We start from the raw sequence: 11,783 nt of genomic DNA, 5'->3' as shown, positions 1-11,783 counted from the left end.
TAGCAGACTGGATCTTAAAGGTCTGTGCTTTGCCAAGCTCATTAGGAGGCATTTCAATACTGTATATCAATGTAAGAGGTGGGGGAAATACCTTTTTGTTTTACCCTATACTGTTACATGTTTTGTGCTGTTAAAATAAAATGTATTTCATTTCCTGAATTGTCAGATTTGATACTTATTGTGCAATGTTCTGTCCACCAATATCTCAGCTCTTAACATTGCTTAAGGACAAACTGAAATAAAAATCAGTCGATGGTGCTGACACCTGAAACTGCGCACAGTAACTATTCATATCAACTTGACTTTGCAGTGAAAGTGATGGCATGCATATGGAAATAATGAAATGACAAAACGAGAGACTAGAATGCAATGTACAACCATGAGTTTGTCATGAAATAACTCAATCTTGCACTTTCAAAACAGATCCAAAGATGCTTTAATCATTTATTTACTGTTACTGGTAAACCGTTCCGTGAGCATCTAGTTATGACATTAAGTACTCCAAAGCTACGTTGAAAGTTTAGTCCTCAATCGCGGGGTTCTTAGTCTTTTTTTCTAGTTCTCTGTGGGCGGAACTACTTTTTTTTCCGCAGCCGCCTCTGGGGCAGCCGCAGCCGCCTCTGGGGCAGCCGCAGCCACCTCTGGAACTGCAGCTGCAACAACCTCTGGAACAGTAGCCGCCTCTGAAACTACGGCCTCTTGTACTGCAGCGGTCTCCTGCTTTTGCAACAGTTTGCGCCCAGTCGCTGTAGGGTCTTCAAAGGGCACCACCGACATGGGGATCCGCACAGTGTCTATCCCATTAACCTGGGAGACGAGAAAAGGCAAATTAACACTAGAACCGCAGGGCCAGATTACCGAACGGGCACTAACCTTAAACCTCCAGATAGCATATGAACGTCATAAGCCATGGCAAATTAGTTTCCCAAAATAATTTAAAATGTAAAATTCTGGCCTCATGGAGGTAGGTGCCCAGGGTCCAGGCATACCAAGTCAGGCCAATGCCGCACCTTTTGGGGCGTCAACATTCAATTGCCTAATAAATACATTTCATATACACAAGTCAAAAGTTTGGTCACACCTACTCATTCAAGGGTTTGCAAAAAAAATTGAGTTGTTTGGCAAATGTAGGTGTTTTAGAAACCTTAGAAAACGTCTGACCTGCATGAACCTCTGTAGGATGATTTTTTTTAAAGTCGCTTTTTGATAAGCTCCATTCCCTTATGTCAATTACACACGCTGTGCTGTTCATCAGTCTCTTCATTCACAAGACAATTTATAATATTGACTATTGTCAATCTAATCTTGTCTTTAAGCTAAATCTATTATTATATATGTGTGAAATTAGTTTTGATATAGTTCAGGTGTAGTTTCGATGGGCCATTGTTAGATGGACAGCCAACTGTCGGGCAAAGGAAGGGCGGGAATGTCCTCCTAAAACTGCTTATAACAAACATTTTAAATGTCAGTGTGTTAAAAATACTTTTTAGTTTAAATCAAGGACGGAGGGGGACATGACTTTAAAAATGGCAGTGATACTACAATTTTTTATTCACAAAAGGCGGTTATAGTGTTAATGGGCTGCCTTTAATATAAAATCGCAACCATTTTGGCTCTTCAGACCCCAGTTTCTGGGAGGCAACCATGCCCATCCTGTCTGATACCAGACCAGAGCCATTTGGGCTGCTGCTCTCTTCATTAGTGATCAAAGAGCAGACTTAGTTTGGCTGTAAATGCTTTCATAGGATAAAATTACCAATAAAACCAACAGTTGCATGCATTTAGACCAGACAAAAGAAAAGGAACTGAAAATACCATTTTGTCAACACAGTGAAATATGGAGTCGTGCCCTTACCGTGACCTCACACCAGTAATCTCCCAGGTCTTTGATTGGCTCTTCCGGTAGTCTCAGTGCATGAGGTGGCACAAATATGCCCCGCTGAATAGGAAAACGATGAGAGAAGAGAAGACTAAATCAAAAGATTGAAGTGAATGCAATGACTGCTTCTCAGTCATCATTGGCAACCTTTGTTACAGGACATGGTATAGAACGCTACCAAACCGACACCACTTAAATCAGCAGGGGATGATTAAACAGATGAGTGACTGTGGGCAATTCCACAGTAACTGTTGCTGAGACTCAGATTTCACTTTAAAATATATGTCAAACAAAAACCAATCATTGCAAAGTTAAACAAACCATACAACTCTGTGCACAAAGACTACTTTTAACGATTTCCACAGAAAATTTTACAAAAACACATTTACTTGAAGAACAGTGCAGTTGTAAAGTTTGGTAACAGAATGACGGTTTGTGCCATCATTCTGGTTTGTTTAACTTTGCAACCGTGAAATTGCTACATTACTGTCTTGATGAAAATGGTGATAATCCAACCCTCGCAGATCCGTGACTGCTTCAAGGAAGGATGAATGCACACTATTTTTCATGTTCCTGAACAAATCTACAAGCCCAGTCTTACCTTCTTGAGAAGCTGCCTGCAGACAATCTCTTTGGTGATGTCATACTCAATGGAGGTTCTTTTCTCAACTTTCAACTCCATATGCTTCATGATCTCCACCGTCTGCAAACACAAGACACACAGCTCGGTGTGGTTGTGGACAACTGACCAACTAATTGGTAGCAGGAGCAATGTTCATTTGCAAATACAGTAGTACAAATAGGATCTATTAAAATATTATTCTAGTTGTTTCAGACAAACAATTGGTGAAGAGCAACACAGCCACAGTACACCATCTTAAGCAGGGGTTAGCCTTCGAAATGAGATAAATTAAAGGAAAAAGGAATGCCCTGCTCACCAGCTGTCCTGTGCGGGTTTGGATTCTCTCCTCTGGCCTCCCTTCATGTAAGAGCTGTAGAAGGAAATGATACGTCTATTTTAGGGGGTGCAATATAAGGACTACATATAACAACAAACATAGGATCCAGCTATATTACATCAACCCTACCATAAAAATGTCCAACTCACACCCATGTACCTTTTTCTACAAACCAGAGGAACGAGATAAAATACACCATACTCCCAATACATCTAAAACACTCACCCTCAGCTCCTCTGCAAACATCTCTTTGTTTTCTGGTGAAGGGTAGACTGCCAGGCCTTGGGCCAGGAGGTTATTGCGTCCGACAGACTTTTTCACAAACACAGTGTCACCTCGCCCACCAAGCTCTGATAATAAAGCCACAAATACATTAGAATGCATGCATGCCCAATGCTTCATGCTAAGTAACATCCTAGTGTGGATATTGGAAGAAGAGCAAACAGGCATACTTACTAGCCACAGTCTGTGTGAGGATGAGTTCCATCTTCTCCTTAGGAGCATGCTTTGTGTCTTCTACCACTTTGTAGACCCGATGTCGCCGAGGGTATAGCCTTGGTGGGCGGCCCTCTTTGGACAATGGGACCTGCCACCAACGCTCTACCACAACTGTGTTCTGGGTAAGAGAGAGAATGAGGTATAGTAGGAGAGTTTGGTTCCCCAGGGGTGTATTCATTACGGAAAACGTTTACCATTTAAGAACCAAAAATGGAAGCAAACAGAAAACTGATCTAAAACGGGGAGGGACATACCTGAATTTGTCCAATACAAACTCTCGTTTTGGAATCATGACATTGTGTACTTTCGAGGAAAATAGGCAGGTTTAGTGACTCAAACCCTGACTTTAAAAAATGATCGCTTGACGATTAGCTTAGCAACCACGCAATGCAGCATGACAACGTGAACACGATTGGTCAACAGTCTGCTGGGCGGGACTTTATACTTTCCTCCATTCATTGCAACCTGGTCTCAGAGCATTTCATATTGTTCTGTACGTAAATCCGATTTAGTATGATATGTTACGTTTCATATGGTTACATTACATTTGAGTCATTTAGCAGACGCTCTTATCCAGAGCAACTTACAGTTAGTGAGTGCATTCATTTTCATACTGGCCCCCCGTGGGAAACGAACCCACAACCCTGACGTTGCAAGCGCCATGCTCTACCAACTGAGCTACACGGGGCCCTACATAAGACAGATAGTTACTTAAAAAAACGAAAGAAAGGTGGTCCGTCGGGGTAGCGAGGTCAAATCTCATCATGGACAACTTAAGCATTTGAGCAACTTCAAATCAAATCAAATTTTATTGGCCACATGCGCCAAATACAACGGGTGCAGACATTACAGTGAAATGCTTACTTACAGCCCTTAACCAACAGTGCATTTATTTTAAATAAAAAAGCACCAAGGAACTTGAAGCTCTCAACCTGTTCCACTACAGCCCCGTCGATGAGAATGGGGGCGTGCTCAGTCCTCTTTTTTTCCTGTAGTCCACAATCATCTCCTTTGTCTTGGTCACGTTGAGGGAGAGGTTGTTATCCTGGCACCACACGGCCAGGTCTCTGACCTCCTCCCTATAGGCTGTTTCATTGTTGTCGGTGATCAGGCCTATCACTGTTGTGTCGTCGGCAAACTTGATGGTGTTGGAGTCGTGCCTGGCCATGCAGTCATGGGTGAACAGGGAGTACAGGAGGGGACTGAGCACGCACCCGAGGGGCCCCCGTGTTGAGGATAAGTGTGGCAGATATGTTGTTACCTACACTTACCACCTGGGGGCGGCCCGTCAGGAAGTCTAGGATCCAGTTGCAGAGGGAGGTGTTTAGTCCCAGGATCCTTAGCTTAGTGATGAGCTTTGAGGGCACTATGGTGTTGAACGCTGAGCTGTAGTCAATGAATAGCATTCTCATGTAGGTGTTCCTCTTGTCCAGGTGGGAAAGGGCAGTGTGGAGTGCAATAGAGATTGCATCATCTGTGGATCTGTTGGGGCGGTATGCAAATTGGAGTGGGTCTAGGGTTTCTGGGATAATGGTGTTGATGTGAGCCATGACCAGCCTTTCAAAGCACTTCATGGCTACAGACGTCAGTGCTACGGGTCGGTAGTCATTTAGGCAGGTTCTCTTAGAGTCCTTGGGCACGGGGACTATGGTGGTCTGCTTGAAACATGTTGGTATTACAGACTCAGTCAGGGACATGTTGAAAATGTCAGTGTAGACACTTGCCAGTTGGTCAGCACATGCTCGGAGTACACGTCCTGGTAATCCGTCTGGCCCTGCGGCCTTGTGAATGTTGACCTGCTTAAAAGTCTTACTCACATCGGCTACGGAGAGCGTGATCACATAGTCATCCGGAACAGCTGGTGCTCTCATGCATGCTTCAGTGTTGCTTGCCTCGAAGCGAGCATAGAAGTGGTTTAGCTCGTCTGGAAGTCTTGTGTCACTGGGCAGCTCGCGGCTGTGCTTCCCTTTGTAGTCTGTAATAGTTTTCGAGCCCTGCCACATCCGATGAGCGTCAGAGCCGGTGTAGTACGATTCAATCTTAGTCCTGTATTGACTCTTTGCCTGTTTGATGGTTCGTCGGAGGGCATAGCGGGATTTCTTATAAGCGTCCGGGTTAGAGTCCCGCTCCTTGAAAGCGGCAGCTCTACCCTTTAGCTCAGTGCGGATGTTTCCTGTAATCCATGGCTTCTGGTTGGGGTATGTACGTACGGTCACTGTGGGAACGACATCATCGATGCACTTATTGATGAAGCCAGTGACTGATGTGGTGTACTCCTCAATGCTATCTGAAGAATCCCGGAACATGTTCCAGTCTGTGCTAGCAAAACAGTCCTGTAGCTTAGCATCTGCGTCATCTGACCACTTTTTTATTAACCGAGTCACCGAGCTTCCTGCTTTAGTTTTTGCTTATAAGCAGGAATCAGGAGGATAGAGTTATGGTCAGATTTGCCAAATGGAGGGCGAGGGAGAGCATTGTATGCGTATCTGTGTGTGGAGTAAAGGTGGTCTAGAGTTTATTTTCCTCTGGTTGCACATTTAACATGCTGGTAGAAATTAGGTAGAATGGATTCAAGTTTCCCTGAATTAAAGTCCCCGGCCACTAGGAGCGCTGCCTCTGGATGAGCCTTTCCTGTTGACTTATGGCCTTATACAGCTAATTCAGTGCAATCTTAATGCCAGCATTGGTTTGTGGTGGTAAATAAACAGCTATGAAAAATATAGATGAAAACTCTCTTAGTAAATAGTGTGGTCTACAGCTTATCATAAGATACTCTACCTCAGGCGAGCAAAACCTCGAGACTTCCTTAGTATTTGATTTTGTGCACCAGCTGTTGTTTACAAATATACACAGACCGCCTCCCCTTGTCTTACCGGAGTCAGCCGTTCTATCCTGCCGATGTAGCGTATAGCCCGCTAGCTGTATGTTATCCATGTCGTCGTTCAGCCACGACTCGGTGAAACACAAGATATTACAGTTTTTAATGTCCCATTGGTAGGATAACTGTAATCTTAGGTCATCCAATTTATTCTCCAATGATTGAAGCTTGGCTAATAGGATTGATGGGAGCGGCAGTTTACTCGCTCGCCGTTGGATCCTTACAAGGCACCCCGACCTACGTCCACGATATCTCTGTCTCTTCCTCATGTGAATGATGGGGATTTGGGCCTTGTCGGGTGTCTGTAGGATATCCTTCGCGGCCGCCTCGTTGAAGAAAAAATCTTCGTCCAATATGAGGTGAGTAATCGCTGTCCTGATATCCAGAAGCTCTTTTTGGTTTTAAGAGACGATGGCAGAAACATTACGTACAAAATAAATGACAAATAACGCGGAAAAACACACATAATAGTACAATTCGTTAGAGGGCTGTAAAACGGCAGCCATCTTCTCCGGCACCATCATCCAAAGTGACTACTTATTACTTTTTAGGTACTTTGCAACGACTAGGTAGCTAATGTTAGCTACCTAGCTAGAATCAATAACATATCATAATTGAGTAAATTCGTAACCTATTGTACGTTTTGCAAATTCGTAACATATAATACGAATTGTAATTCACAACATATAATACGAATTGTAATTCACATATCATACGAAATGGGTGATGGACATCCACAAATTAATACATACATACATACATACATACATACATACATACATACATACATACATATATATATATATATAATACATACCATACGAAACGTAACTAACCGAGTCACATGAGACAGCCTATAGGGAGGAGGTCAGAGACCTGGCCATGTGGTGCCAGGATAACAACCTCTCCCTCAACGTGACCAAGACAAAGGAGATGATTGTGGACTACAGGAAAAAAAAGAGGACTGAGCACGCCCCCATTCTCATCGACGGGGCTGTAGTGGAACAGGTTGAGAGCTTCAAGTTCCTTGGTGTCCACATCACCAACAAACTATCATGGTCCAAACACACCAAGACAGTCGTGAAGAGGGCACGACAAAGCCTATTCCCCCTCAGGAGACTGAAAAGATTTGGCATGGGTCCTCAGATCCTCAAAAGAATTCTACAGCTGCACCATCGAGAGCATCCTGACTGGTTGCATCACCGCCTGGTATGGCAACTGCTTGGCCTCCGACCGCAAGGCACTACAGAGGGTAGTGCGTACGGCCCAGTACATCACTGGGGCCAAGCTTCCTGCCATCCAGGACCTCTATACCAGGCGGTGTCAGAGGAAGGCCCTCAAAATTGTCAAAGACTCCAGCCACCCTAGTCATAGACTGTTCTCTCTGCTACCGCACGGCAAGCGGTACCGGAGTGCCAAGTCTAGGTCCAAAAGACTTCTCAACAGCTTCTACCCCCAAGCCATAAGACTCCTGAATCAGCTAATCATGGCTACCCAGACTATTTGCACTGCCCCCCCACCCCATCTTTTTACGCTGCTGCTACTCTGTTAATTATTTATGCATAGTCACTTTAACTCTACCCACATGTACATATTACTTCAACTACCTCAACTAGCCGGTGCCCCCGCACATTGACTCTGCACCGGTACCCCCCTGTATATATAGCCTCCCTACTGTTATTTTATTTTACTTCTGCTCTTTATTTCTCAACACTTTTTTGTTGTTTTATTTTACTTTTTTATTAAGAATAAATGCACTGTTGGTTAAGGGCTGTAAGTAAGCATTTCACTGTAATGTCTGCACCTGTTGTATTCGGCGCATGTGGCCAATACAATTTGATTTGAACATACCATACTAAATGGAGGGTCTCAAATTTACGTAGAGAATATTACGAAATGTTCTGAGACCAGGTTGTTCATTGTCCAATGGGATTCCTGACTCCTTTCTCTAATATCTCTGGCTAATTCACTGGAGACTGCTGAGGGGAGGACGGCTCATAATAATGTCTCGAACGGAGCGAATGGCACAAAACACATGGAAACACTAGCTGTGTTCGAATACTCATACTAACCATACTATTTGTAATGTAAATTTAGTGTGTAGTATGCGTATTGGACATAGTATGGATATAGTTAGTATGTCAAAAGTTCCCAGATGTCGTACTACATTCGCCAAAATACGAAGTATACAAGCAGTGGACTCTTTTACCGTGCTTTTATACACATAATGCAATTCTTTAGAAATTCATTTTCAGATTTGAAATAAATGGCGGAAAATATGCAGCTGAAGTCTGACGAGAGCGGATACAAATTCATTGCTTTCGTAATTATGACAAATGTTAAGAAAATGTTGAGCAATGTCATAAAGTAATGACTTTTCAAATAAGTTACGTTACACATTATGTTGGCTGACAATTTGTTCACGTCATTCTTAGCTTAGCTAAGTGGTACAGTCATTGTGCGTTCAATGGACATTGTTAATGAAGTCGTAAGATCTCTAGCTAGTAATTATTTATGCTAACAAACTAGCAACAAGTTGCATAGCAACAGCATCAACTTTCAGTAGACAGGCAAAGCACTAGTACACCAACTGAAAAGATACCGTTCATTTACAGTATACTAAAATGAACTAATGGTATATACTCATTAAGTATGTAGTATACAGTATGGGTATTCGAACACAGCTCATGTGTGTTGTTCATACCTTTCCACACATTACGCTCCAGCCATTACCAAGTGCCCATCCTCCCCAATTAAGGTGCCACCAACCTCCTGTGGCTATAGTTAGTTAGTTAGCTAGCAGCACTCATTTAGCTTGCAACCTTCTATTCTTTCTGCCTACGTTTAAATACCAGCAAAATGTTATAATTCACTCAAAAACAAAACTAACTTTACCTTGCATGATGTTTGTGAAATACACTGAACCGAGGAATGTGTCACTTTCGTAAACTCCCGGACTAGATCCTGAAGGACATGACGGCTGGTACTCCACATGGTTGTCAGATTAGCTGTATATAAAGGTCCCGTTTGTATTCAACACTGCACAAATGCTATTTTCAAACTGTGCTAAAGCAAGGTGGCGTTAATGCACCTAATGTAAACCAGAAGTTTGTTGTTATGAATCAAACAAGATCTTCAAATTCAAGCTAATCGGCTAGCTGGTTACCATTGACAAGGCGCTGTTGATGTGCGTCACATGAGCGACTACGAAGGAAAGGACCCTAGATAGGCGTCTTAAATAAAGCCTGCAATTACTTGTATCTTCCGTCAAAATGTGTAAGCATAATTTTATATTAGGAATGATTTGAATGAAAACGTTGGAATTATTTTATGCAATTGCATAAAGAAACAAATGTGTGTGTGTGAAAGAGAGGGTATGTGTGTGTGTGTGTGTGTGTGTGTGTGTGTGTGTGTGTTTTGGTATAGCCTATGAATTCACCAGTGGCTGTTGGTGACATTTCAGATGAGGGAGGTCATTTTGTATTTTTTTATAGCATGGCCTTATTTCTATTACAGCATATTGGATGACTGTCATTCATATTACATTCACCCAGCTAAATGTAACATCGATAGGTTTAGGCTACTCAAATGTTCCCTATACCTATCATGATGTTGTTACAATCTAGTCTATGAATTAAAGTTTACAACATAGGTGCACAGGTCGGGAGAAACATTTGACAGACAGTGACAGACAGTGGCGCATTCAATACCGCCTTTAACACTCTTGCCTGCATCTAGCTGATCTTGGGTGTAATCATTAGTCCAACAGTTGCAAACCAGAGTTTCCATTGGACAAATTCAGGTATGTTTATCCCTGTTTTGTTCGTTTGCTTCTGTTTAAGAAAACGTTTTTCAACAGAATCGGCAGAATGAATACACCCCTGATCACACGCAAACACAGTTCACTTTCATAGCAGCCACATAAAAACCGCATGATCATCTTGCTCGTTGTAGAGTTCCTACTCGCATCTACAGTGAGGGAAAAAAGTATTTGATCCCCTGCTGATTTTGTACGTTTGCCCACTGACAAAGAAATGATCAGTCTATCATTTTAATGGTATGTTTATTTGAACAGTGAGAGACAGAATAACAACAAAATAATCCAGAATAACGCATGTAAAAAATTGTATAAATTGATTTGTATTTTAATGAGGGAAATAAGTATTTGACCCCCTCTCAATCAGAAAGATTTCTGGCTCCCAAGTGTCTTTTATACAGGTAACGAGCTGAGATTAGGAGCACATTCTTAAAGGGAGTGCTCCTAATATCAGCTTGTTACCTGTATAAAAGACGCCTGTCCACAGAAGCAATCAATCAATCAGATTCCAAACTCTCCACCATGGCCAAGACCAAAGAGCTCTCCAAGGATGTCAGGGACAAGATTTTAGACCTACACAAGGCTGGAATGGGCTACAAGACCATCGCCAAGCAGCTTAGTGAGAAGGTGACAACAGTTGGTGCGATTATTCGCAAATGGAAGAAACACAAAATAACTGTCAATCTCCCTCGGCCTGGGGCTCCATGCAAGATCTCACCTCGTGGAGTTGCAATGATCATGAGAATGGTGAGGAATCAGCCCAGAACTACACGGGAGGATCTTGTCAATGATCTCAAGGCAGCTGGGACCATAGTCACCAAGAAAACAATTGGTAACACACTACGCTGTGAAGGACTGAAATCCTGCAGCGCCCGCAAGGTCCCCCTGCTCAAGAAAGCACATATACAGCCCCATCTGAAGTTTGCCAATGAACATCTGAATGATTCAGAGGAGAACTGGGTGAAAGTGTTGTGGTCAGATGAGACCAAAATTGAGCTCTTTGGCATCAACTCAACTCGCCGTGTTTGGAGGAGGAGGAATGCTGCCTATGACCCCAAGAACTCAGTCCCCACCGTCAAACATGGAGGTGGAAACATTATGCTTTGGGGGTGTTTTTCTGCTAAAGGGACAGGACAACTTCACAGCATCAAAGGGACGATGGACGGTGCCATGTACAGTCAAATCTTGGGTGAGAACCTCCTTCCCTCAGCCAGGGCATTGAAAATGGGTCATGGATGGGTATTCCAGCATGACAATGACCCAAAACACACGGCCAAGGCAACAAAGGAGAGGCTCAAGAAGAAGCACATTAAGGTCCTGGAGTGGCCTAGCCAGTCTCCAGACCTTAATCCCATAGAAAATCTGTGGAGAAAGCTGAAGGTTCGAGTTGCCAAATGTCAGGCTCGAAACCTTAATGACTTGGAGAAGATCTGCAAAGAGGAGTGGGACAAAATCCCTCCTGAGATGTGTGAAAACCTGGTGGCCAACTACAAGAAACGTCTGACCTCTGTGATTGCCAACAAGGGTTTTGCCACCAAGTACTAAGTCATGTTTTGCAGAGGGGTCAAATACTTATTTCCCTCATTAAAATGCAAATCAATTTTTAACATTTTTGACATGCGTTTTTCTGGATTTTTCTGTTGTTATTCTGTCTCTCACTGTTCAAATAAACCTACCATTAAAATTATAGACTGATCATGTCTTTGTCAGTGGGCAAACGTACAAAATCAGCAGGGGATCAAATACGTTTTT

At 43.0% G+C, this 11,783-nt stretch overlaps 1 protein-coding gene across 1 annotated transcript; it reads right to left on the bottom strand.

Moving 5' to 3' along the window:
* Positions 1 to 418: 418 nt before the first annotated feature.
* On the bottom strand, positions 419 to 9,412 carry mrpl9 (mitochondrial ribosomal protein L9). Its single transcript, XM_045222362.1, has 7 exons — positions 9,110 to 9,412; positions 3,295 to 3,454; positions 3,064 to 3,188; positions 2,818 to 2,871; positions 2,481 to 2,582; positions 1,856 to 1,939; positions 419 to 807 (listed from the first exon to the last, which is right to left on the bottom strand). Exons 1-7 carry the CDS (start codon positions 9,206 to 9,208, stop codon positions 556 to 558), a joined length of 876 nt encoding a protein of 291 aa, XP_045078297.1. The 5' UTR covers positions 9,209 to 9,412; the 3' UTR covers positions 419 to 555.
* Positions 9,413 to 11,783: the final 2,371 nt, after the last annotated feature.

This window comes from Coregonus clupeaformis, chromosome 8 (genome assembly GCF_020615455.1).
Source record: "Coregonus clupeaformis isolate EN_2021a chromosome 8, ASM2061545v1, whole genome shotgun sequence".
Taxonomy (NCBI): Eukaryota; Metazoa; Chordata; class Actinopteri; order Salmoniformes; family Salmonidae; genus Coregonus; species Coregonus clupeaformis.
Note: the sequence above shows the minus strand (reverse complement) of the source record. Positions and strands in the feature narration are given on the sequence as shown.